The sequence below is a fragment of the Eleginops maclovinus genome, chromosome 18, assembly GCF_036324505.1.
Source record: "Eleginops maclovinus isolate JMC-PN-2008 ecotype Puerto Natales chromosome 18, JC_Emac_rtc_rv5, whole genome shotgun sequence".
Classification (NCBI taxonomy): Eukaryota; Metazoa; Chordata; class Actinopteri; order Perciformes; family Eleginopidae; genus Eleginops; species Eleginops maclovinus.
This window is the reverse complement of record NC_086366.1, coordinates 6,526,744-6,554,633: the sequence shown is the minus strand read 5'-3', so window position 1 is coordinate 6,554,633 and position 27,890 is coordinate 6,526,744. Positions and strand designations below refer to the sequence as shown.

Below are 27,890 nucleotides of genomic sequence, written 5' to 3'. Positions count from 1 at the left end.
GCAAACAAAACTACGAACAATACCTTATTTAATTTACAAGAGTGAGGAATCTATTCAAGTGAGAAAGTAAAATAACATTCCAACTAAAACGTTTACGTGATGTGCTTTAATGTGTTTGTAGTTTAGTGGAGGTCATTTACAAGCTTTTATTGTGAAAGGACTTCAAAAACAAGCACGCCAGTGTGACGACATCACGTAATGTTTTTCTCTGGCTTGTCGCACTTTCAACTCTTTTGATTAGCAATCTTTTTAATTTAACTTGGTAACACTGGGAACATAAATCACGATTCCGAAAACATATATGACATAAACATATGTTATGGAATAGATTTCTTTTTTTTAACTCATTTCTGAAAATATTTGTCGCGAAACTACCATCTGCCACCGTCCTTTAGATGTACGTTGATAGATAGCCAAGGAGCTAACATGTGAGTAGCTGTTTCTGTTGGCTTGACAGCTACACCTCTGAACACATGACAATAAAACAGCTCGCATTTACTGAAGAGAAAGGTTTAGAATTATCTGACGTTAATACGTTTTTTGTTTTCCTTTTTAACATATCCTGCTTTTGTAAAAAAAGCCAACAGTGAAGCTAAAGTTAGCATGTCCTCTGTCAGCCACTGTCAACACCACAGGCTTCAGTAAAGCTTCAGTAACATCAGAAGGGCTGCAGACTTCAGTACATCATGTCTTCCTGCACAAGGTTGCTTTACTTTGTGAAACACAGAAGCTTGTGGACTCATGTTCGGAGAAATGTCACAACATGGTCTCCTGTTGGAGCTGCTTTCAATGCCAAACCTTACAAAAGACTGAACCTATTGGAGAAAAACGTGGTTAGTATCTGTTTTAATTCTGTTAAATGGGTCACTAAAACATGTTATAACACTGCTATGTTATTGCACATAAACTACATTTAAACGGGTTAAAATGCATGTGAATAAAAGGGGTTCTTAAGCTGTATTGATTTTATAAAGGCACACATTCTATATATCTTATTTAATAGAAGCCTCGTTATTGATGTACTAAATTGTTGTTGGTTTGGGGGTTATGTGGGCGGGGGAAAAGCAAAAATTAAGGATATGATATTACCTTTTAAACTGGTTTTGCATACGGAGGAGTAGAAAATGCAAGTCATAAGAAAAATGCATACATCTTCAGTTAAAAATATGTAAATAGAGATGCTTCAGTTTGTAGTAATAATGTCATGATGTTCATGTAGTGTGTGTGTGTGTGTGTGTGTGTGTGTGTGTGTGTGTGTGTGTGTGTGTGTGTGTGTGTGTGTGTGTGTGTGTGTGTGTGTGGTGCATGGTTTTGTACTAATTTTATTTTATGCCTCTTTATCTGCTGTTTTAACACTGTAAATGTCTTGCTGTGGGACAGATAAAGGATTTCTGGTTCTGGTTTCAGGGTTTGTTTGGAGTGCCTGAGCTCAGCTGTCCTGCTGGCTTTCAGGAGGCCACAAAGACGGCTCTGAAGAGCACACGGCGGCTGGTGGACAAAGTTATTTCTGGTCCTTCGGGGGTTGAAACAGTCGAGTCTTTTGATCAGCTCTCAGATGGGTTGTGTAAAGTGGCTGATCTGGTGAGTGCTTAATCTCTATTCTGACTACTGAAACTGTGCTGCTATCCATAAATCCTTAATTAATGGTGCAGTGATGACATTTTCCAATCTGAGATCCTCACATGCATCGCTCCTCGTTGTTCCAAGGTCCAAATTGAACTCATAGGCGTAAGAGCCTTTGTAGTCAGGGCTCCTGGACTTTGGAAATACCTGCCAGATAAGATCAGTGCTGCAAATCTATCTCCTCTATTAATTAACTTTAAACTGCTTTGTAATAATTACTTTTCAGTTTTTATTTAAGTTGATTGTAATCTCTGTTCATTTGTATCCTTTGTGTTTCAAAAGGGGCCCTATGCTGCTCATTTTCAGATGTATATTAGTGTTTGAGCCTCTACTGGGACATGTCTCCATGCTTTAATGTTCAAAAAGCTCTTTATTATTTTTCAACTGCTTAGAGACTTCCCGCCCCTTAGCCTATCACTTGCAATGTTTTGGATCGCTAGCCAAAAGGAGCGTGAGTGTTACATAGTGATGTCAAATGGAGGCGTTTCAGGCAGGGGAGGAGTGAGTGGGAGAGAAAATCCTGCTGAAGGGGGCACAGGGATTTTAGTCTTTGCAGACCATTTACTGTACATGCCCAAGAAACAAAACCTATACAACACAATACAGTAAAGGGAAAATCCCCAAAGCATAACAGAGCCTCTTTTAAAGTGTTGGATTAGCCTCAACAGTGCTTTAAACACGGCTTTTATAATTCCTTTATACTATCATTGTGTGTCATGTGCTTCTTGTGTTATCTGAAGGCCAACTTGATGTCCTCTTTCTCTCACAGGCGGACTTTATTAAAGTAGCTCATCCAGACCCGGCGTTTCGCGAGGCTGCAGAGAAGAGCTGCATAGAGATCGGCACGGTGGTGGAGAAGTGAGAGGAACTTTTCAAAAAGAAAGCATGATGCATTTCTGCAAATACATTTGACTCTGAGACGTAGTGGAGTAGAAGTACAATGTAGCATTAAATAGAAATACTCAATTAAAGTACAATCATATCATTATGTATTGTGGGTTTTTTTCAGACTGAACACTAATGTGGAGCTTTGCAAGAGCCTAAAGAAACTGCTGGAGAGCCCAGACACAGTGTCACGGCTGGATCCTGATTCCAGGTCATTTTACTGCCATTTTGTTTAAAACATAAACCTCTAAATAGTTTTTCCCTTTATCTAGCATCACATACATATGCAATGTTTAAATCATATCTAATGATTCATTTCTGTTTGTTTTTTCCAGGCGAGTGGCAGAGTTGTTCATGTTCGATTTTGAAATCAGTGGAATTCATCTGGATGAGAAACTGGTGAGACGATTATGATAGGCGTTTGTTACGTTTCCCATAATGCTTGGGGAAAAGGGAAGTAACAACGGATGAAATAACGCCATTTGACCAAAACCATCGTTTGGCCTCATTTACACCATACTAGACCAGAAAGCATTTTTGTAGTAATAGAAGGATCTCATCCATTTCATCCACAGCACATTTACTTTGATGTTGTAGCCGAGCAGAGCCCAATGTTTCAGTTGTGGTTGTTCCTCTGGGAAAGGAGCATGACAGACAGCATGTTTGAATATGCCTCTACCCCTTGCAGTGTTTACTGAACGTGTTTTCTCCACAGAGGAAGGAGGCGGTGGCTCTTCACGTGAAGCTGCTGGATCTGAACAACGAGTTCCTGGTCGGCTCTCACCAGCCCAACAGGATCGCCAGGTCTGCGATCCCCGAACACCTGCACCTGCACTTTGCCAGTGAAGGAAGCTTCATCCAAGTGGGGGGATTACACGCTGACTCCCCAGATAACTTGGTCTGTGCCTTATATGATCTGGGTTACTTCAAGATATGTCGTTTTTGCTCAGCAGGTGGCGCCATTGCCATGTGTCAGATTGTAGGACTGGCAGGTTGAAGATGTATAATAGGCTATTCTGTCCTGATAGCATATGTTATGGCATACGATGTAACATCCTGAATAAGCGGCATTACCTCGATCGGTTGTTTCTTTAAACGTCTGAATGTTGTGTCATGTCAAGTATTGCGACTGCAGAATTGTTGGACGGCATTATCTCCTTTCCTTTCCTAAAGGATGGTCCAGTGTATCCTAAACCAAAGGAGATTATAAAGAAGGCATTGAAGCTCCTTTCCTATCATCCATAGAATCAAACAGCTCTTGTCATGGCTGACACTTAGAAACCTCCGGGTCATTTCACTCTGTTAGGAACCTTCCTGAGAGAAAGTGAGAATTGGACCCTCGTGTTCCTCACATGATAAGGAGCAGTATAATCTAAACGTGTTATCTAGCACCACATAGTGGACACAGGATGTGGTGCAAGATGTGTGTGTGGTTACGAGGACCAGTTTAAGCGTACGTTATATCATGGGTTTTGTTCTGTCCTGGTTCCACTTGCAGGTTAGAGAAATCGCCTACAGGATTTACCTCTATCCTAACGCAGATCTGATGGAGTGTCTGGAGGAGCTGCTGAAGTGCAGATACAAAATGGCCAAACTGGTGGGCTACGACTCGTACGCTCACAGAGCCCTGAAGGGGACGATGGCCAAAACTCCAGGTTTATACCTCTCTCTGCTTCAGCATCAATACCGTATCTCTGTGTCTGTGCTGTGGCTGCAAAGAGTATTTCAGTATTTACATGAAACCATTTGGAAACTACACCCAATAAAATGGGTTTTTTTTGTTGCTTTTAGTAACCAGCCTCCGATAAATTAATACATTTACAGGCTGTTTATCATTTTTTATTTCCCTCTGCAGAAACGGTGATGAGCTTCCTTGAGTTGTTAACAGACAAGCTTTCAGAAAGGTACAGTCTCATTTTTAAAGGTATTATAAGGAAATATATTTGGATCAATTATTCATTTTTGTGTTAGAAGAATCAAATGGAGTCCTAGAAGTATAAAATATAACTCACATTAGTTTAACCTCCAACACATTCTACGTGATAGGCTAAGGGGTGGGACATCTCTAAACGGTTGACCAATCACAACAGAGCCGGCCAGCTAGCCAATCAGAGCAGACTGGGCTCTAGTTTCAGACAGAGGGTGAAAAGAGGTGCTGCAGCACAGGCGGTATGAGGAAAATAAAAGAGCTTTTTGAACATTAAAGCATGGAGACACGTCACAGAAGAGGCACAAAATACTAATATGAACCTGAAAATGAGCAGAATAGGGCCCCTTTACTTAGAATGCAGTCGTATTAAACAAAACAGTTTAATCAGTGTTATCAGTAAATCAGTTACACGGTTTTTCTCACACTCCCTAATGTGGTTTCTAACAGCTGGAGTCGTTAAACAGACCAAAGATATGTGAGTCAGGTGCACCTGAGCCTCTAAATAACCCACAGGTATAAATGTCCAGGGTGTTTCCCCGCCTTCAGCCAAATGCATGCTGGGATAGGCTCTGCCCCCGTTGACCCTGAGTGGAGATAGGTGGGTACCGGAATGAAGCCTCAAGTCAATTAACTCACAACTTGTTTTTGTGTCTTCTCCTTTAATGTCTCACAGGACAGCCACAGACTTCACCATGATGAGTAACATGAAGAAGAAAATCAACCCACTTAATTCTGTGAGTCATATTTCTTTTTGTTCACAACATATTGTTTGCACTTGAGGATATTTTTAATTTTATTGGGGTTTTTTGGCTGGTGTTTAAAGCCTGTCTAAACTTGAATGGCTGCAGGACAACAGAGGATGCTTCACATGACTCATTTATTTCAAACATTTATTGGATTGAAAATAAAACAAAAGACAAAATAAACACGTTAGCAGCATTATTAAATTATTAAAAATAACCATTAATGATTTCAGAAATGGTCAGTTATCAAAAGAAATAATGATAACAATATAAATAATAATATTTTGTATAATATAAAATGAAAAAATGATATAAATAATTAGAATAGAAGTTGAATAATAATTTGTGAATAATAATACAAACATAAGACGATTCAATAATTTAATCTCCAATTTATTCAAGAAATTATTAACAATTTCATTAATTGATACATTAATAAATGCAATATTTTAGGTTAGACTTATAGCCCTTGCCACCATAAAAAAACTCAACTTATTAATAAAAGAACTCAAAATAAACAAACCAAAAGCGACCTGATATCCACCTTTTTATCAACATTTTTTCTGGGGGCAAAACTTCCGATGAATTCATCATGACACCAATATTATGATTTCTTTGAAATGCAAAATGACACATTTAATCGGTATGAAAGCGGTAAGATACATTTGTTTAATTTACTTTCAGAGTCACTTTGATTAAATGTTGTCTGTGTAATCTGTTCGTCACATGTGAATAATGGTTCTTTTAGGAGCTCATGCCGTGGGATCATCCGTACCTCAGCGGTGTCCTGCGTGCTGAAAGGTGAGTCGTTCTTTACTTTCATTGTTTTTTTTTAATTCTGTGGTCATTTGATCAAGTCAACATGATCAGTATCTATTTAAGATGTTTGTAATTTCATATTCCACCATGGTGTGAGTTGTTGTCAGGTTTCAGCTCATCCTCAGGTGTTACAAAAGCTTTTACAGGGAGGAGCTTTAGAGTCGATTCAGTGTCTCCAACTCCTTTCATATTCAGGACAAAAGAATGTCCTCGGTGGACCAATCACTACAGACTGGGCTCTGGTTTCAGACAGGGGGTGACATTTTTAAACTTTAAAGCATGTCTGTCACCCTACAGGCACAAAATACAAACATGAGCCTGAAAAATGAGCAGAATAGGGCCCCTTTGCTTTGTAAATTGAAGATCTAAAATGAAAATAGAAGACGTTTTGAAATACGTGGTTATTTTCCCAATTCAAATAAAAACATGTTGCTTACCGCCCTCACCAGCAGCTGCTCTTGTAATAGTTTTGAGATGTTATGATCGTGGAAACACTTCATATTTTGCCTCCTCTATTAGATAGACGCAGCAGAGAGATAACAGGAAATGAGTGAAGGGAGAGACGGGGATTAACAGATGTTTCTCTTTTCTTAATGAACTGCACTTCTTCCTCGTAGTGCTCACCAGAGACTAACAGGACCAGTCCACACGTCCTGGAGGAGTTATATAGAAAATCTTTATTGCAGACACTCAGGATACCTCAAGAGAAAAGAAATATCAATAAGATGTTTTTTATTTAAGTGTATTCTTTTAGAAAACAACTATGTGACCGTAGAGATTTTTAGGATCAAAAAGTGTCCTCTGCCCAGAGAAACCTTCCATTCAGCATCTTCAGGCAGTGGCCTAAACACCAACAATGAAACACATGAGGCCTTTTTTTTTGGTCACTTTAAGGCAATACTGTTTTTTGTATTCTCATTACTTCACATGTAATCCTTTACTCCCCACGCCTGGAAATGCAGTTCAGATTGTGTGTGCGGTAAACGAAGCAGCGGTCTGTTTTTCCTCACTGATAAAACACTAAACAAGCGTTTTGGTTTGGTGGGCTTTATCTAGTGTGCTTGATAGCTTCCACAATTACACCCTCTCCCTTTTGCTCTGTCTGGTGGCTTTGTCTAATAGTTGACTTTAAGTTGTCAGGGAAAGTTGAAGCAATTATTTCTCAGTGAGTTTGTTGAGCAATTTGGAGGAAAGCAGTTACCAATAGGATTACACACAAGTAAATTTGTCCTCTACTTTCTAAATGAAACAGTCCCTTTAACTCACATTTATTCCCTGTAAGGTTAAAAATGTTGTGTAAGACCACTGCGTATATGCAAGATAAACATTGATATTTATTTACAATTTGTTAACTGCTCCTTCCTGTAGGTTCAAGTGTTTTTGAAAAATGATGCTACTTTTTTTACCAGGGTAAACTTCTTTTACTACAGTTTTTTTATCAATGTGTGCTTGCCTTTTTATTTAACATATTAGTTTCTTTCTCCTTTTTGCTTTTCATCTGCACTGTCCCCTTTGCTGCTATGTGATTTTCCCCGCTGCAGGATGAGTAAAGGATTTCTGTTTTTCTGGTTTTGTTTTCGCTGACGGCAGGTACAACATCGAGCCCAGCCTGTACAGCCCGTACTTCTCTCTGGGCGCCTGCATGGAGGGTCTGAACATCCTCTTCTCGCAGCTGTACGGCGTCTCCCTAATGTCCGAATACCCGAGCGCCGGAGAGGTCTGGAGCGAGGACGTCCGTAAACTGGTTGGTCTTAAGAAATCAAATCAAGATATAGATATAGTTTACAAAGGAATGAAAAATCTAGGAAACACTTTTTATGTTTCCTGATTATGTAATCCATTAACATGTAATCTATTACTCCCCCGTCCTGCGCTATCAATGTTGTGTGTGTATAAAGTGTGTCTGTGTGTGTGTTCCCAGGCTGTGGTTCATGAGACGGAGGGATTATTTGGATATATCTACTGTGACTTCTTCCAACGGCAGGATAAACCTCATCAGGTGCGCACCACTGAGCGGACGTAGTGATAAGGTTTAAAAATATGACTTTTACCACTTAAATAACAGAGAACATGTGGTTTATAGGAACAATTAAACCATGGAGTTGTTCTTTAATATCCGTCCCAAAGATTTAAAGATACAGCTCTGGAAAAAATTGAGAGATCACTCCAAATTTGACTTAAATCTTTATCTCTAAATGTACGGCAGCCATTCCGGTGTCTGCTGAATTTCAACACAGAGAAAAAATGTCAGTAGTTTATAGAATACAATGAAAAAAATAATAAGTCATTTAACTCAAAGACATACCTATAAATAATAAAAAAATATTAAGACATAAAAGGAAATAAAGACTAAAATAGAGCAATAAAACAGTAAATTAAGTTGCTGGAAATAGAAAAATATGTGTTTTAAATAGAAATAATGAACTCATTTTAATACTGTACCTTAAATACTCGGTACTGTAATACAGTATACATATTATGGTGAAAACAAACAAAGTAAAACTTAAACACATAATCAGAATACCTTTATTTGGTAATTAATATCAATATATAGCAAAAGTGATGTTAGAGACAAAAAAAGAAACACTATTAGGTAAAGGGCAAGGAGTAGTCATCCACGGCCCAATCTCACCTCCCCTCCTCCTCCTCCTCCTCCTCCTCCTCCTCCTGCAGGACTGTCACTTCACTATCCGTGGGGGCCGCCAGTGCCAGGAGACGGGTCAGTACCAGCTCCCGGTTGTGGTGCTGATGCTGAGTCTGCCCCACCCGACCAAGAGAGCCCCGACCCTGCTCACCCCCGGCATGATGGAGAACCTCTTCCACGAGATGGGACACGCCATGCACTCCATGCTGGGACGCACCCGCTACCAGCATGTGACGGGTGAGGAGGATAGGAGGAGTCACTAATACTTTATTATAACACGAGCATCTTTAACCAACTCCTGCTGTATATATACCTGTGTGAGTTCTGATATCTGGGCCCTGTCTCTCCTCCAGGAACCAGATGTGCTACTGACTTTGCTGAAGTCCCGTCCATCCTCATGGAGTACTTTGCCTCAGACTACAGAGTCGTCAGCCAGTTTGCACGACATTATGAAACTGGACAGGTAACCATAAACCCATAAACCCAACCATAAACTAATGAGGTCGGACTTTACCACTTCCTGTCCCCTGGTCTGGAGGAGAATTGTCTGAATCCAAATCTGAATTGTTAGCCGGAAATAAGTGTCTAAATGAGACGACTAAACATCATCACACCAACATTAGCCACCTTTAGCTTAGCGGTTGTAACATGAAGTCATGTGACCGTGCTGTGGTTCCTTTATAGCCTAATGTTAGCTTTTTACTACAAAAATCATAAAGCCGTGTTAGTATATGGAGGTTATCTTTCTGAAATACGTGTACGTATCATAAATGTGTGTTGTTTATAATCCAAAACCCAATGGAAAATTCCCATTGAATAGCGAGATGCTGCCTTCAGGGCCGCCCTACAAAAATACGTCATTACTGCACCACTCCATAAAGTCTAAACATTTAGAGTGATATCGTCCAATAGATTATAGTCATAATGATATCAACAGCTTAATTTGTCATTTTCTAAAAAGGCAGATTTGTATGAGATTAAAATAATGTCTTGCTGTGATTTTTATTCTGTCTTGCTCAGCCTCTGCCGCAGAGTATGGTGGCTCGTCTGTGTGAGTCTAAGAAGGTGTGCGGAGCCGCAGACACACAGCTGCAGGTACAGTCACACAACCTCACACACTGTCACCTTCACGGATATGTAAAAGCATGTTTCACTTTTCAGAAAGAGTTTTGAACAACTTGTAGCATAGAAATACAGTATGGTATTCTGCTGTACAGTACTTATTTACACATTCAGTTTTGTCTCGTCTACATTAATATTTAACAGCTTCTTATGATTAAAGGGGCTGATTTCTTTCTAATTGGTGTTTATGAAACCAACACTGATTTTTCAGCTATTTCACATAAAATTATTAGACATCATTTTTTATTTAATTGTTTGTATTATTTAAAATGTTTATTATCATTATTATTATTATTATTATTATTATTATTATTATTATTATTAATTATAAGAATAATAATCACCAGTACTTTTATAAATTTTTTGCATTATTTTTATTTAATTATTTATTATTATGTCTTTATAGCAGGAATAACACTTGTTCTTCAAAATGGCTAAATATAAAAAGTTCGATGTCTAGTTTTCCCCAATTTCTGTGCAATTTTACCCCCTAACTCTACCACTTCAGTTCAGAACATGTATTCATTTTTATGTTTGTTTTTTTAATCCGTGGACAGATTTTCTATGCTGTCCTGGATCAGATCTACCATGGCCAGCCTCAGAAACGCTCCACCACAGAAATCCTGCAGGAGATGCAGAATAAATTCTACGGCCTTCCTTACACGCCCAATACGGTAAGTCTCCATGCTATTAAACATTCACTTTTTTTAAGTAGCCTGTCTCTTTTATACTGTGCCTTTTAGATCCATTACAGTCTTAAAGGTTCAATCATTTAGGGAACTTCTGCTCATTCAGCTTCAGATTACTTTATTGTCCACTAAATCGAAATTAAATGGAAATATGAAGGGCAGCCGACCGGTGCAAACGCGCTACAACGGCACAAAACCTTTCCACTTGCATTTGTTTTGGCACATTTGTGTTTTTATATTTGCTCTTCTCTTGAAGCTGCAGGGCATTACTCCTAATTGAAAGCTTTTGTTCAGTTAGAGTCAATTTTTTAGTGTCCTCAATTTCCCTCGGGATAAATAAAGCTTCTTGAATCTTCTTGAATCTTGAGTCACATTACAGACTGAGGAGTCCTTTTAGCTTTCCCCTTCTCTTCCCTTTCTCTCTGCTTTTATATCTCTTACCCATGCGCAGCAGCGTTTAAGGGATTAAAGCCTCTTTTTTTTTCAAGCCCTGCTAAAATAACAAAGTATTCTTTGTATGAGTTCTCCCCGGGGGAAATATTTGAAACTCTTCCTCCTGGTGCTTTAATAAAAAAAGCTCTCTCCCATTTCCCTCACTTTTGCAGCTGTGGGCGACAGGCTGAGGCCTGGAGGGAGAATCAAACGCACACGGTCATAATTTAGCCAGGAATGGCCTTCATAGAGCATGGGCTATAATTATGTGGGGGTGCCATCAGGAATACAGATTAAAGAACTTCTCTATATCCTCCCTAAACTCAGTTTTTCCCACTCTTCTTCTTGTGTCCTGCTTTGTTGCTGCTTCTCCGGAGATTTATGTCGTGTTGTTTTCCCCACTGTCGTTCCTTTTTAACTTCTCAAACCACACTGAAAGCTCTAGCAGACTTTTCTCCTCTGTGTGCGGCAAGATCAGTTTCCTCATTTGAACTCCGCAGAAACATCAGATGATTGCAGCGCTTAGGTTTCTGTAATTGGGTCAGAGCAAGTGAAAACAGATTTGTTTAGATCCTCCAACGGCCAACTCCACTTTTAACTTTCTTTTTCTTTTTTTTAGTCGCTGCTCTGTGTCTCTCTTTCCTCTTCTTAGGCAAAGTTTCCACAGCAAAGTGAACATTTGAGTGGCTAATAGGTTACGGAGAGCTGCCGATTACAAACATTGGGGTGATGCTGACATGTGTATAGTTTACAGAGCGGGGCTATCGTTTCCCCGCAGAGAGAGGATCAGCTGTGAGTAACACGGACCACATGCTCGCCCTTGAGCCGAAGATAATATTTGGAAATAAACGGCAGAAAGCAAGATGTTCTTCTCGCTTTTGTTGACATTCCTTTAATATGCGATTCTTGGCTCGTGTCATCAGGACCATCTCCTCCTCTTTTTTAATGAGCACATATAATCCCACTCTGTTGCACAAATGTTTAAATGCATATTAACACCATGGGGAAAACACCATAAATTCAGAATAAAAGGAACAAAAGGTGTCCTTAATCTCCCTTAACAAGAGGAACAAGAGTAAAGAGCATGTGCTGACTTTGTCTCCTTTTTTTGTATGGATCAAAAGACACATCACCCTCTTCAAAAAGATGACATAAATCATTTGATGTGAGGCAAAGGGGTTGGAAACAAAGAGGATGTTGGAAGTCTGTCAGAGCGTGCCACAAAAAGGATGTTCAAAGTGTTTAAAGTGTCTTAACCAGAGGAAACAGAGCCAAAACCTCTTCAAATGAAAGTCTGCTTCTCCCATTAGATGATAATATAAGTAAGAGTGGAGGATGTGAGACAAAAAGTTCCTTTGCTTGAATTCATTTCTGTTTTAAGCATCAAAAGAAACTTTTTTTATCAGTGTAAACAAACTCCTCTAAACTTCATGACACTTTATCACTGCTGAGTTAAGCTGACAAAACAAACTCGGTCTGTTTTAGCTGGCTCGTAGTTTCCTCGTCTCAGGAGAGCTGTTTACCCTTATTAAAGTCGCCGCAGACCAGCGGAGACTCATCAAGCTGACACTCAGGAGCTTAAGCATTTTTAACGCTGTTGGAAAGAGAGGATGAACTCTCGCACAGCTGTCAGAAAGTTATTACACTTTGAAATCCAGTACCATAATTTTGGAGGTATTTATCCATCATGGAAGTGTATGTGAGAGTCAGTTTCTACGTTGACAGGTGACTTTTAGTGATGCTGTTTTCAGACGAGATGTCTAATTGGCAGTATTTTGATTGAACATAGAAGTACTTATAGCTGCTTTACAATAGGTCAATGCAATACAATTCCTCACACAATCTTTAATTGCCAAAGAAACATTTTTAAAGCTTTTGAATGAATTGTTTTTAAGTTGTAGAAAATGACCAATATGTGAACTGCAATGATTATAGCTGTCAGAGGCTGCATGTGGTGTGAGAGCAGCCGGTTTGCTTTTTAAAAAAAAAACCTGTGTCAATCACGTTTTAGAATAACTTTCACTGCCTGAATGTAATGTCCAACCATAAGATGTTTAATAATGATTACATTTAAATTATGACAGCCACCGATTTGGCGATAGCTAGCTAGATAGCTAACATTTGCTAGCTAGCTCATGATATAAGTAGCTTAACTAAACAAGTAAATGAGTTGGATTGTGAATGTTTCTAGCTTACAAAAGTAGATAAATAATGTTAGCTAGCTAGGTTCTAAAGTAGATAACCATCTATCTAACAAGCTAACCAGCAAACGTTTGCTAATGGTAGCTAGATAGCTAACGTTCGCTGACTGAAATAGCACAGACAGTTTAATTGAGATGGGTCTCTGGTTAACTTGTTTTTATAAAACTCAACTCTGTGGATCTTATTCTACCCTTCTGTCAGTTAGAGTTATAATGACCTGTCCACATGATATGTAGTATACACATACTAAACCCGCTGAAGTTTTGGTTCTTTTCCTAGCTCCTCCATAGCAGGAGTGTCTGTAGTGTCGCTTCACCAAGAGACACTACAGAGTTATTAAAAATGTGGTCATATTAGATTTTGGGCCATAGTCATGTTATTAAACCATCCATAAACTCATTGGTTACAATACTGCTAGTGCTAAACAGGAAGAACTAACACATTTACGTTTGACTGAGACGTTGGGAAAAGGTTTGGGCCTTCACATTCAACAGAAAATATGCTTTTTGTGATGTATATTTTAATTAAGATATGAAAGGACCTCAGGATATGGCCCTAGGATCACAGGAGCTACAGTACACTGCTGTATAACATATTCTCACCATTATAGAGTTATAAGGCTTCAGAGATTAAAGTCCCAATAACGTGCAGCAGAGCTTTCTTTCCCACAGGTAATGCGTACACAAAGAAAGTTCAAACATCCTTTTAATTTAAACAATTATTTCACTCGAGTATAAATCACTACAAGTCATTTCTTTGATGTGAAGGTGGAGGGAGGCGTCTGCAGTCTGTTATGGTTTTGTTAACCGTGGCAGCTGCTGTCTTTTCTAACAGGCTGGATGTTTGAGTGTTTGCCAGCTGAATTCCCCCCACAGTTTGCAGAGATCATAAAAGAGCTTGTCTTTATAGATATGGAGGGAGGGGGGGGTGGCCTCAGGCTGTAAAGAGGAGAAGGGGGCTTTTCGACCATTTAGGAATTTCCATGTTTGGTCCTTTTTTTTTTTTACGTTTTAGAGGCTTGATGGAAAAGAAGGTGTAGTCTATTTGTTCCACCATTTAAATATCAAAGTTTTATGATTTCTTTTTTATTAATATCCACTTTAGTTTTAGTGCTGGAACTAAAACTGACAGAAGGTTTACACATTTATGGCTTTTACATGCTTTAATGTCCTCACACTGTTTCCTATTAACCTAAACATATTGATTTCAATTCTCAAAAACTAATAAATAGTAATAATAGTAATATTCTGCTATCATTTCTCCCTCTGTTTGCTGTAGTGTGTTCTATAGGTGCATGTAAATGGTCTACAAAAGGCTGAGATCATCACTTTATAACACGTTATTCTATTGGCTAGCGCTCATACCCATTGTACGTAAGGGGCGGGACATCTCTAAGCAGTTGATCCATCACAACAGAGCATCTGGACTCTGGTTTCAGACAGAGGGTGAAAAGAGGTGCTGCAGCACAGGCAGTATGAGAAAAATAAAGAGCTTTTTGAACATTAAAGAAACATGCCACAGTAGAGGCACAACACACCAATGCGATCCTGAAAATGATCAAAATATCTCCTCTTTTAAGTTCTCCTGTATTTTCTCTAAGATGAAGGTGATAATGTTGTAGCTTTTAATTGTATTTATTATTTCCTCCATAGGCGTGGCAGCAGAGATTCAGCCACCTGATTGGCTACGGAGCCAAATACTACTCCTACCTCATGTCCCGCGCTGTGGCCTCCATGGTGTGGAAGCAGTGTTTCGTCCAGGATCCTTTAAACAGGTGAGGCGGGTTAAAATAGGAAGTGGGAGCACACATTTTCAGCCTTACTTTTTGGTTACCTTAAACATCGTGTTCATGCTAACAGTCACACTACAATGTATAAGCACAGTGTCGACCTGGTACAGCTTCCTGACAGCCGCCTTCCCTCACATTCTGTTTTAGCCGCTTGACATTGAACATGACGTTATTATGAAGCTCATGTCTGGCATCTGCTTTGATTCACACACACTCACTACTACTCCCCTATCACAAGTGTTCCACCCTGGACGAAACACAAAAGCTTTTTGTTTTGAAAAATGATCAGGGGCCGCCCTGCAGCGTTTTCCCTCCGTCTCTCTTAGCTGTCTCCCATATCTTCCTGTCTTCCCTTTCCCTCTGAGATTGTTTTAGTTTCACCTGTTGTTGTCAGATCTCCGTTTCCTGTCACCTGTCTGTGGCGTACAGGTGACTTATGAGACTTGGTTCACGTCGACTTTCAAAAAGAATCAGGTCCTCTGTCGTCTCCTAACTTCTTATCCTTAACCTCAGTGATAAACGTCACAGGTTTAAGGAAAGAAGTGAAGGAGAATTCATCAGGACTTAGGAAAAGTGACTGCAGTGACACTGGGAGACACTGTTAGGATGGAGGATGTGGAGGTCTGCTGTGGGGACACTCCAATTTTTCCGTACAGAGGACTACAATAAGACTAATCTCAAGCGTTCTTATCAAATAGTTTTATGCAGAATAAACAGAGACACATATATTCTTCATTACCAAGGTTAGAATTGAAATAAAAAATGAAAGTGAAACTTAATGATTGCTCCTGTATGATGGTATTAATCCACATGAAACATGATTATATATATGATCGTATACAAATATCTCAAATAAGTTCATGAATAATGCATAACTTATGAGGCCTACACATCAATTACTGTACATACCACCATTCAAACACACCGCTCAGACTGAACACTGAAACCTTTTCTTTTTTTCAGGGAGATGGGTGAGCGTTACCGTCGGGAGATGCTGGCTCATGGAGGAGCCAAGGAGCCCATGCAAATGGTGGAAGGTAAAGACACATTTCCAACACTTTTTCTTCCCCCAAAAGTTAGAGATATGATCACTGTGTCTTATCCTGTATGTGTGTGATGATTAAATATTGCTTTGAATCCTCTTTTCCTATAAATTACTACTGAAAATAGTAATTCAGGATTCAAATCACTTAAAAACGTTTATTTAAGCACTGCTTTTTCTTACATTAACCTCAAAATGTTTGAGTTGCATCAGATTTAGTAATTGCTTTTCTAATGGTCAGTTATTAAATATTATGGGGGGCTGACCTTTTGTCCCCACGTCGTCCAGATTTGGCTGTTTAGTGCTTTAACAGTTTTAGGATTCCCAAGAGTTCATCTCCAGGCTTTCTGTCAGGTCAGGTATTAAAGTGTCAGTCTGATAGTTTCCAGTAGCACCAGTAAAATGGTTTGAGTGTAATTACTGTAATGTGATGCTGGTGGATTTGTTTTGACAGCCTGGAGGCTCGTCTGCTCTTCAATTCATTGTCCTTCAGCAGTCTCCTCTCATGAGAGGCTCAAAATATCCTCAGAAAGATAATGGTTATATTTTGTGCAAGTTATATTTCGTCTGTTTGTTTTTTATGTGTTACCTTCGGTGGCCAACAGGTGTAAACGCACTACAACGACTCAAATCGTTTCCATTAGGAGAAACGCGTCTACTCAGGGAGGGGAAGTTTACTTTGACATCAGACAGAAGCTGCTGTGACTCCATTAGTCAGGTTGTAGTTTTTTCAGGTGCTGTTGTGGTCTGGTTCACTCTGTAGCAAATATTTACACATTCACACACCTCCCACAGTGTCCTGGCTGTGTTTACAAGAGCAACCCAGAGACACGGCTAGTCCTGCAACTCTTTTCTGCTCTGAAGTCAGTTATTTGATATGTTGAAAAAATCTCCTTTTAAGCAAAGACAAAATCCAGAAGGCAGGCTGACAAAGAAAGACGGATGGATAATTACGGGTTAGAGCTCTAAAAACTGCTGAGTCTGAAGGGTGCTTTCCCCTTTGCGTTTGACCAACATTTTTCCGCCATGCTAGAATAACTTTGGTCCACTGAGACTAAAAATATCTCTACATTTACTGAATGGATTTTCATGACATGTAATGTTCTCCTCTCAGGATTAGTTTTCTTAACTTTGGTTATCTTAATACTCTTCTACGCAGATCAACATTTCAGTATGTTCAGTAATCTAGGACCAAATACCTGCATAGCTAATGAAATGACCATCAGCCTCATAGAGTGGTGCAGTTATGAGTCCTTTAACCCTGAAATGAGTTTCAGGTTCCCAAAGACTATGTTTTTTTTGTTCTACAACAGAAAACACATCAGTAAATGCCCCACTGGTGGATTAAAAAACCACAGGTGCTAACAAGTGTCTAAATAAGACGACTAAACGTCACACGCCCAACATTAGCCCCCTTTAGCTTAGCCTTAGCCTTCAGGGTCCACTACCGAAATACTTCATCACAGCAAAATGCAATCACACAATAATTGAATGAAATGAATATTACAAGTAAAGACTAATACCAAAATATAAACCATCACAAATCTAAATGTGTGACAACTTGTGATACTTTGTAGGATTTTGACTATATTCCGGCAGTTTTTAACAATCAAACTAGAGTTAATCATGATTTCATTTGAGCAGAAGCTGTAGTTTATCTTTATGTCACGACAGAAAAAACAAACTACTTCCTCCTGTTGCCCTCTGCCCTTCAACTTCCCATCTCTTCCTCCTCACCTCCTCGAGCCGGCGTGTCTGCGCAGGACAACAGAGGAAGAGGTGAGAGGAGAGGGAGGATCAGGTGACGTACAGTAAATCTCTCCCTCAGGGTCACCTCCTCACCCCCGGCATGAGATTGTCCCTGTGACAGCTCCAGCCTCTGAAATTACAACCAGCAGCAGATACGATCCTTGTTATTAGATCTACTGTCCAATTAACTGTTGTTGAACTGACAATATTTGCTTTTATGGTCCCGCTTTGAAGAGAGTGCTCCTCTAATTATAGGCCAAGGCCCTGGGTAGTTATCACAGTCAGATTGATCCCTCTGGCTCTCTTTCTGAACCATAAGTCATTTTACAGGGCTGTAAAAATGTCTGCTTTGGGAATAATACTTTTCACATTTTGACAGATAACATGGATCAGATTAAAAAAGCCTTGAAATGGAAAATATGTTAGTTCCAGTCTGAATAATTGGCAGTTTCCCGTAACATTACCCATGCATTTCTGATAATGATCTTAACAAATTCCTGTCTTTTATCATAATAAAATCTATTCCATGTCTGGAGAAATGTTCAAACTGAGATAAAACTCCCTCCCTGCGTATCTGTCTTTCATCCAGCCGACTTGATGGCTACACATGTCCTCATAATTTACCCTAACATCATGAAAGTTTTAAAAGTACATCAGGGCATGTGCTGAAACATTTAGCTTTTATTCGCTCTGGGGTTGAGCGGTTCATAGAAACCATCTTGAATTCTTATCGAGGAATGGAAAAGGATTTGGAATAATAAGAAGGGCTCTTTTATATCTGAAGTAGTATTTGGGCCAAGAGGAAGGACACGGGATCCAACCCAATACACATAACTCTCTCAAACAAAGACCCTTGTAAATGGAGGTGTGTAACATTTCCCCTTGGTGGAGGTGGTAGAGGGGGCACGGGGGCACAAGGGGAACCGGAGTAGACCCCGGCGAGGCTAACCAGAGGACGGTCTTTATCTGCGGGGCTGCTGCATGTTTCCCAGGAAGCATGGTGTTGAAATGTAAACCCAGAGCAGCACCAGGAGTGGCTGGGCAAGAAAAAGTGAGAATGATTCGAAAGGGAAGGAGAGAGTGAAAGGGGAACCACAGAGAAGGCTTTCATGGCCCAGACGGTTCCCATAGCTCAGACGGCCGAGCACAGAAAATGGATCTACTACGGCTCGGTGGCCCAGCTCTTTGTCCGGGGGCAGCGTGGCTGAATGGTCCTTATGACCGCTCGCTTACCGCTAATAAACCCCCCAGTCAGAGCATGGTGGTCTGCACAGTCCCACAGCACTTGTGACAATGATGTACCGTCCGAACCGGAGGGGAGGAACCTCTCAGGGAACATGGCGAGCTGCAAAAAAACATAATTTATAGTCTTTACTTAAAAAACAGACATGATTTGTGAGGAAAATGATCTTTCAGTGCTCCATACAGCATGTTCAGAGCATGGATGCATAAGGAGAACTGGATACAGCGTTGGAGGCAAGGTCCTGTTCATTCCTATGAGAGTTTCTCATTGGTGCATGAAGTCAAAATAACCTGACTCGAGTACAAAGGTACCTGCATCTGGGCCCATAGAGAGTCCGCGCTTACATTTGGACTAAGCCCCGCCCCTTGTTATTAAGCCCCACCTCAAATTTGCCGCATCACCGGAGTCAATATTCGATCAGAAATCAAACAAACATTGAATAAAGCTGCCTTCACATGATACAAGGTAAGACGACTCTGCGCTGACTGAGATAGCGGTGCCAAACTTTGACCTAGTTCACCGCTAACCAATCAGATGACAGCTGTATGTAGCACGGCAAGCTAACAGGGGAGGTAACCATAGAAACAACTTGTCGAACTTGCGGGTGAGCAAAAAGCAAGTCGCGTAACATCCCAAAGGCAGCTTGAATGAGAAATGCAACAGGGTGATGGTGCAGAGGATGTTGTTACATTAAATCCTGTTTAGTATATTTTTTTTTCTTGCATTGAGAGGTTGGTTTATGTAGTTCTGAAGTGTTTATCTTCAATGACACTGCAGGTTTTCTTCTTTTGTGAGAGCACTCGCTCACAGAGGGCCTCCCTGTGCAGTGTTTTTAATCACCCTTGTCCCGCTTGCTTTCGGGGCCTTTCTTAAGTGTTGTTTGTAGAAAAAGCTTCCTGAACTTCAAAGCAGTAATTAAAGACGCAGTAATCCAGAGTCTGCCTCGAGGTTTGACAGAGGGAACCGCTCTTCACACCTCGACATGTTTCGAATGGTTACGAGCTGCAGCTGAACGGCTTCTGAAGCCTCCACAAACGTGTGTTAAAGACGTGTGATCCTAAACTCTGCAGTGACTGAGCTGTTTTATACTCCTAAAGGACCGGACACTATGATGGCTCAAGTTACTCCAGTTTGTTCCCGATTTTAATGCACTAATGTGGCACACTGCTGCTCCCTTCAACCTGCAAGTGGGTGTAATTAAATAATCCATAAAGACAACCAATGTAATCCTGAAAGAGCAGAAAGCCAAGCCTGAGGGACTGGAGGATCAATGGCTCTAATAAAACACCTAGTTTCAGCTCAATAAAGTTCTGTTTTATTCAGCTATTCTTGCACTAAAAGTTTTTGTTAAACTAACTTACTCCAGCGAGCCACGAAATAAATATATGGGTTTTTGTAGAAGATGTGCACTTATCCAGAATGTGTCCTGAAAAAGCAAACACATGTTTAAAATGTTAAAGAGGTCTTATCACGCTTTGAAGGGTTTTCCATTTCCTGAAGTATGTTATATAGTGCATTTAAAAGGTCGGCAAAGGCTAAAATTCAAAATTTCCCTCCAGAGGGAGTCTCTGTCTGGTTTCAGACAGAGGGTGAAAAGATGTGCTGCAGCACAGGCAAGTATGAGAAAAATAAAGAGCTTTTTGAACATTAAAGCATGGAGACATGTCGCAGTAGATACATGCAAATAAGAACCTGAAGATTTGGGGAATATGTCCTCTTTTAAAATCTTTTACAAGTCCTGGCCAAGATAGTCAGCATCACAGTTACAGATAACAAATTAAACACAATAACAGATATATTAACATTTCTTACACAAACAATGCATTTCTTATGTATTTGTTCTTAGCAGATTGTAGGTCAGAATCAGAAATCCTTTATTTGTCTGGCAGTGGTGACATTTACAGCATCTCAGCAATACGTTTCTGGTAAAATGAAAAAGAGTAGTATTGCATAATAAATCAAAAGTCCAGCAAACATTAGTAAGAACATAAACAAATAAAATCAAATGTAAAAACAATTAAGAACACCATGTCAAAAAAAGAAAAGAAGTAGCATTATTTTAAAGAAGTAATGCTACTTATCTGACAATTCAATCACATTTTCAGAGAGACCCTTTCCAGGCGGTAACTCACATAAATTCAACCAGCAGTAGCTGCGGGCTGCGAAGCAATTTAGAAGCATTTTAAATGTATCCATCTCCCCAGAGCTGTCATTACCCAGCCACATGGCTCTTTATTTCACTGATACCCATCACCCACCACCCTTTAAGTAAATACACGATTCTGTTTACTTGAGAGATGTTATCTCAAATTCTAAATGTACGTGCAGTTATAGAGAAATATCAGGACAGCTGAAGCTTGGGTTACAGAATTAGCCATTCACCAGGATTTACTTGTTTGGGAATTTTGTTATTCAAGCAGCTGGCATTAGTGGAAAAGCCAAGAGGTTCTACACTGTTGACATTAAATTAGTTTCCATTTCTCACAGGAGATAATCGCTTGTTCTTATTGAGCGGACTCTTTCAGACTAGGAGAAGTGGAGCTAAAGAAGAGTCTGTGATTTCCCACAGCAGCTTAGAAACATTGTGCAGGGATAGAGAAAGAGTACTGCACTTTACTTCCCCCACAAGTACTCTTAAAGTACCCTCGAGGGAAGTACTTCACTGCCAACAGCTCCAGTGGGGAAAGTAGAGTTTGGCCTAAAATGTGCATTCTTAATCAGCCATTTGTCTGAGGATACAGTGAAGGGAGATCCACTGTTATTTAAAATACTTTTTTTACTACACAACTAAGTTGAACACTTGATTGTGATTGTTCAATTTAGACAATCTAGAGGTCTGTTATTTTACAGTAGCAAGAAGAAGTAAACACAAACGGTAACAACAGAAGAAGACAGACAGGAAGTAAACATTAAAGGGAACAGCAGAAGAAGACAGACAGAAAGTAAGTAAACACTAAAGGGAACAGCAGAAGAACACAGACAGGAAGTAAACACTAAAAGGAACAACAGAAGAACACAGACAGGAAGTAAACACTAAAGGGAACAGCAGAAGAACAGAGACAGGAAGTAAACACTAAAAGGAACAACAGAAGAACACAGACAGGAAGTAAACACTAAAGGGAACAGCAGAAGAACACAGACAGAAAGTAAACATTAAAGGGAACAGCAGAAGAACACAGCCAGGAAGTAAACACTAAAGGGAACAGCAGAAGAACACAGACAGGAAGTAAACACTAAAGGGAACAGCAGAAGAACACAGACAGGAAGTAAACACTAAAGGGAACAGCAGAAGAACACAGACAGGAAGTAAACACTAAAGGGAACAGCAGAAGAACACAGACAGGAAGTGAACACTAAAGGGAACAGCAGAAGAACACAGACAGGAAGTGAACACTAAAGGGAACAGCAGAAGAACACAGACAGGAAGTGAACACTAAAGGGAACAGCAGAAGAAGACAGACAGTAACACAGTATGTGCTGTTGCCGTGTTTAAAGACTGGTCAATGGAAAATAAAATGTGAACAGACTTCGACAGTTACAGAAAACCTCTATCTGCGCTGCCTTCATTTTAAGTTACGTTGCTGTCGCCGCAGTTCCAGCCGTTGTTACGCAGTGGACTATCGTTTCTTCTTCTTCTGATCTTAAATCAGTTTTGTGACCGGCTGGCTGCACATTATCCCTTCCTTAACACCTGCCAAAACTCTGCTGTCCTGGTTGGCTCTCGCTCCAGGCGCTGAGATGACTGCAATGTAAGCCTTGTCCTTTAATGTCAGTGCCGTTATGAATGGAAATAGAAACTCTTAAATACGAGATGACTCACACGGTGAAGCCTCCGTCCTGAGGCTCTCCAGACAATGGACTTAAAGCACACCCTATGTTTGGTTTGGCTCTAAGTTTCCTTACAGTGAGTTTGTCCAGTGTGTAGAGATAAAACATCTTGCTATTTATTTGAGTTAGTCTTTCCAGCCAATAGCACAGCAAATATCATTCTATCCCCTTGAAAATATGCGATACACGTTGTTGAATATCGATCATTGATATCTTAGTGCATAGTTTTGTTATCCGATATGCTATTATTTTTCAATTCGGCCAAAAACATGTAATATCATCTTGCATCGCTAACAGAAAAGCAATAAAAACGTCATAAATAGTCGTAGTTTAATACACCATAAAAATGTCAAATCTCATGTTAGGTTAAAGTCATGAAACTCATAGTATAGTGATTAATTTTAGTATGCTTAGTGTAGTATGACATGAGTTTAAGGATGCACGCTCTGCTGATATCTTATTCTTATCATGGCCAATTGCCATCATCCTAGTAAATGCCGGCACTTTATTTAAAGAAATAGGACAGATATGAAAGTGTTCCTTTGCCTTTACACTGCCATGCGATTCATGTAAACATCTTCGCTGGAATTACAGGATCAACTTTGGGTCAAACTTGGTAATGTGACTAATTTGCTTCCATTCTTTTTAACGTGTTTAGGTTTCCAGATTGTTGACAGCGCTCAAAACAACATATTGTGCAGCTCTGGCTTCTGCGGTTCACTGTAGTTTACTCTCCTTACAGATAGCACAGCTCCACCATAAACATGTGTAGAACCCAGCCCCCCCTCCCTGTGTGTATCTACACCAGCAGCTTCTCACATCAGATCCTCCTCCGCAGTGTTGTTATGACTCTGAGGTTATCTGTGCATTCCTCTCCCAGGGATGAGGGCTGAGAAAAGACTCACTCCTCACCGCCTGTTGTTGGCGCTCTCTTCATCAGTGTGAGCGCCAGGTGCTGACACCCCGCGCTGTGGGTGATGAGAAGCCGACGAGGGCGCTTGTGTTTACCCGACTCACCTCCTTCACGATCACGCCTCTAACTTTCTCCCTCTGCCTCTCTCATCGCTCTTGTCATGTAAACAAAAGACAGAATTTATTTTCTCCGCCGCCTTAGGTGATTTGGGATGAGTAGGTAAATTGTGTCCTACAGTATTGCAGTACTATTTGTACTAGTGTTTGTCCACCACTTTAAAGTAAAATCTGCCCCACCAATTGAAAATCTGCTCAAATATTAAAGGTCAACCCTTTGTCATGTTATATCGTGTTACAACAACTCTGTGAAGCATTTTAGCCTCTTTCAGCTTGTTGTTTTATTTAAATGGTTTGCAGTGTAACATTTAGTATCTAGCAGGTAAACATAGTGGAGCATTTCCATCTTGTACGTCACTAAATACCCCACTTGACAAATGTCCAAAGTTTAAATGTGTCATGAAACGGGGGGTCGCTAACAAGTGTCTAAATCAGACCCAACATTAGCCGCCTTTAGCTTAGTGGTCATGACGTTGTGTCATGTGAGTCATGTGACCGTGCTGTAGTTCCTTTATAGCTTTTTACTTCAAAAAGCATGAAGTGGTGTTGATACGTGGAGATTATCCTGCTGAACAAAACATGTACGTATCCTAAACGTTTGTGTAACACAGAGATTATTTTCTGCAATAATCCAAATCCAATGGAGAAATCTCATTGGCTGTTTGTGGAGGGAACCAGAGCCATATCGCTTATTGATGCAGCTTAAGCTTCCCCTTTAAAGGACATTCAGTGGTCACAACAAAAGAATTGTCCTGCAGCGTTTTAATTAAGGTTATCATTTATGGTTGGAACTCATCACTTTTATGTGGCTGCTTTGTTCCCTGGGATCCAGGCGCATTGTGGTTGTGATGCGTTTAGGGACCCTCTGCATGCTGGCATCCTCTTATAGCCGAGGGGCAAGGAGCGCCCAGTGGATAAGAGGAGACGATGATCCCTCTCTGCTCTCACCACAGGCCGGGCCAAACCTGCACTCACTGTGTGTGTGTGTGTGTGTGTGTGTGTGTGTGTGTGTGTGTGTGTGTGTGTGTGTGTGTGTGTGTGTGTGTGTGTGTGTGTGTGTGTGTGTGTGTGTGTGTGTGTGTGTGTGTGTGTGTGTGTGTGTGTGTGTGTGTGTGTGTGTGTGTGTGTGTGTCCATATCTTCCTGTGTGTCCATGCGTTCAGGATCCCTGTGTGAAACTCTTTGCTACTCCATTCATGCGTGCCTGTGCAGACATGCTTGTGTGTGTTTGAGTGTGTGTGCGTTGGAAGTGACCCATGCAGGAAAGAGAGGAGGAGGAGGGGGGGGGGGGGGAGTGCCTATTTACATTGGCAGTTACACAAGGGGAAATGAACTGACTTCAAAGCGGGCGTGCAGCTGAATTGTAAAGCGAGTGAGGGAGTCCTCCACGCATGAGCGGCCTCTGAAAACACAGACAGACATTCCCAGCGCTCGCTCTCCGCCCGTACACTCATATCTGCTCACACACGGTGTGTGAGCGCAGTGTGAAGCACTGTAACATACAGAGGAGGAAGAGTTGTATTTATCGCCTCTATAGTAACATGTCTCCATGCTTAGTGTTCAAAAAGCTCTTTATTTTTCTCATACTGCCTGTGCTGCAGCACCTCTTTTCACCCTCTGTCTGAAACCAGAGCCCGGTTTGCTCTGATTGGTTAGCTGGCCGGCTCTGTTGTGATTGGTCAACCGCTCAGAGATGTCCTGCCCCTTAGCCTATCACTTGCAATGTATCCTGGTGTTTGTAACATAGATAGTCACTATGCTTTGGAAGTAAAAAAAGGAGTCCAATGAAGGTGTTTCAGTCAGGGGTTTCAGTCTTGAGGTAACACAGGGATCTTAGCCTTTGCAGACTATTGACACAAGTAAAAGTCCTGAATGCAAGTTTTTACTTTAGTAGAAGTACAGAAGTATTATCAGCTTACAGTATTCTTTTACAACAAACACAATAGGTTCTTTTTAGCTTTTTACACTGTTATCCTGCTGTTAATCCCCAATTTCCAGAAATGTAATCTGATTATGTCTTTTTGTTTGGTTACTGTAAGGGAATACAGGTACCTCTTATTGTATCCTGGTTACCCATTACATGTAATATGTTGCTCCCCAACCCTGCACACACACACACACACACACACACACACACACACACACACACACACACACACACACACACACACACACACACACACACACACACACACACACACACACACACACTCCTAAACCTGCTGTGTGTTCTCTTACAGGGATGCTGCAGAGACAGCCCACCATGGAGGAGTTTGTGGACGCGCTGGTGTCCGAGCTCAACCCCAACTTTGAGACCTTCATCATGGACTCTGAGGGCTGAAGGACAACACTGTGAACATGGAAACAGAGCTTTTTAAAAGAGACGAAACACTGACACGGGATGCACGCTCATTCTTACTCAGCATCTCTCCTCTGTCTGTAAATGAACTTTTTATATGTTGCTGGTCTCCATTAAAGTCACATTGACTTGTGATGATGTATTGTGGGTAATTATGCAGGTAATATAAGGTAATGTAATATGAATAAAACACTTTATACATGATAATCTCTGAGTATTGATCATTGCAGATTAGGTTAAATTTGTCCCATTTACAGATGTTCTGGGATCACTTTTGTCAGATATTATTTATTCAATATAATTTTAAAACGTTTGTACGTGTTTTATCACCTTTTGTAGCACTGAGCATTAAAATTAGCAAAAAATGTCACTAAATTCCCATTTTTAATCATTTAATTTGCCTTTTGTTTCCTTTGACTCAACAACTAGTTCCCTCCTCTCGTGCAATTTCTTTTTTTCAGCTCACACTGGCCGAACATTGTGTTTTCCTGATCAAATCACCGTGAGGAACAATACATAATCTGCTCTTCCTGTCATGTGATCATTGTTTAGACTTCAGATTAATACCGCTCCATCTGTTTTGTCTGTCAGGAGGACGAGGTCTGAGTGGCACGTTTTTTATTTGTTCAAAACCTTCCAGTGAGAAATTAAAAGGTTGCGTTCAATTCTTAAATGCAGCTGTTGCAACACAGTGCAGGAAATACTGTTAGCTTCACACAGTGCTGGAGCTGTTTAGACATCACTTTAAAGTAGAGCCTCTTTTGTAGCTTGGTTAATAAAGTGTTTTTCCACATTTTAGTTCCAGTTTCTCTCACAAAGCCGCTGCTGGCCCCGACAGACTCGGTGATCATGGTGAGCTGTGGCTGCAGCTGCTCCCTGTTACAGTGGCTTTGCCTGCAGAGCTCAGATATGAGTCCTTGAGGCAGGGAGTGAGGAGCAGCGAGGTTACTGAAGGTGTGAACACACTCACCACACACACACAGCAGCCTGATTGATGGTCTGGATATAGAGAGGTGCAGGAATGAGTCCTAAAACACACAAATTAGTCAGCATTTTTCCACTTCCTGCTCCCTGAACTTAATGGTTCTTTCGATGCGTTATCCTTAAAAAGGTCTCTGGTTAACACAAACTGATGATATTTTAAAGTTTCGTTCTACGACTACGCATTCTCCCTTTTCACTAGGTTGGATTTGAATAAAGACAAGAAAAGCTGGAAACTAAATAATAAAAACTCACATGTTTGAATCCCAAAAGTTTAACAGACAGTTGCGGTTTCTGGTGTTGTTACAACAAACTACTCAGTGACAGTGTTCGCTAGGAGATAAATCTTTTTAATTTGATGAGCTAAGCAGTGGCTTTAAAATCCACAGACTGTAAGTATTTGATGATGCACATATTAAACCAGGGTAAATCCTATCCCGTCAAACTGGGAAAACAGTGGGATTGAGTAGTCTAAACGCAACTGACTTTGAGCTACTTGGCCCTACAGTTTAAAGTAATACAGTCATTTTAACCAACGCTTTTCACATAGACTCTTGCAGGCCAGAGTATCAGGAGTGATTCAACTAAAAATTGAAAGGTAGGGTGAAAGTGACAGTTTTGTTTCAATAGATGAAGAAACCTGGTCCTCTAAAGCCTCAACGTTAGCTTTTGACTTCCCGCGATTGCATGTCTGCTTCAAAAATCACAAATTGAGTTGTTTCGGGAAGATTATCCTGCTGAACAAAACAACCTGCTAGTGAAAATTAATGTGAAATAGGGTT

At 40.4% G+C, this 27,890-nt stretch overlaps 1 protein-coding gene across 1 annotated transcript; it reads left to right on the top strand.

The window, feature by feature from the left end:
• The first annotated feature begins 200 nt into the window (after nt 1-200).
• LOC134879727 (mitochondrial intermediate peptidase-like) lies at nt 201-26,334 on the top strand. Its single transcript, XM_063906214.1, has 19 exons — nt 201-833; nt 1,408-1,581; nt 2,393-2,481; nt 2,633-2,719; nt 2,844-2,907; nt 3,224-3,406; nt 4,007-4,163; nt 4,364-4,412; nt 5,112-5,172; nt 5,930-5,982; nt 7,591-7,744; nt 7,922-7,999; nt 8,674-8,881; nt 8,998-9,107; nt 9,665-9,739; nt 10,324-10,440; nt 14,742-14,863; nt 15,842-15,915; nt 26,009-26,334. The coding sequence occupies exons 1-19, from the start codon at nt 687-689 to the stop codon at nt 26,107-26,109; spliced, it is 2,103 nt and encodes a 700-aa protein (XP_063762284.1). The 5' UTR covers nt 201-686; the 3' UTR covers nt 26,110-26,334.
• Nucleotides 26,335-27,890: the final 1,556 nt, after the last annotated feature.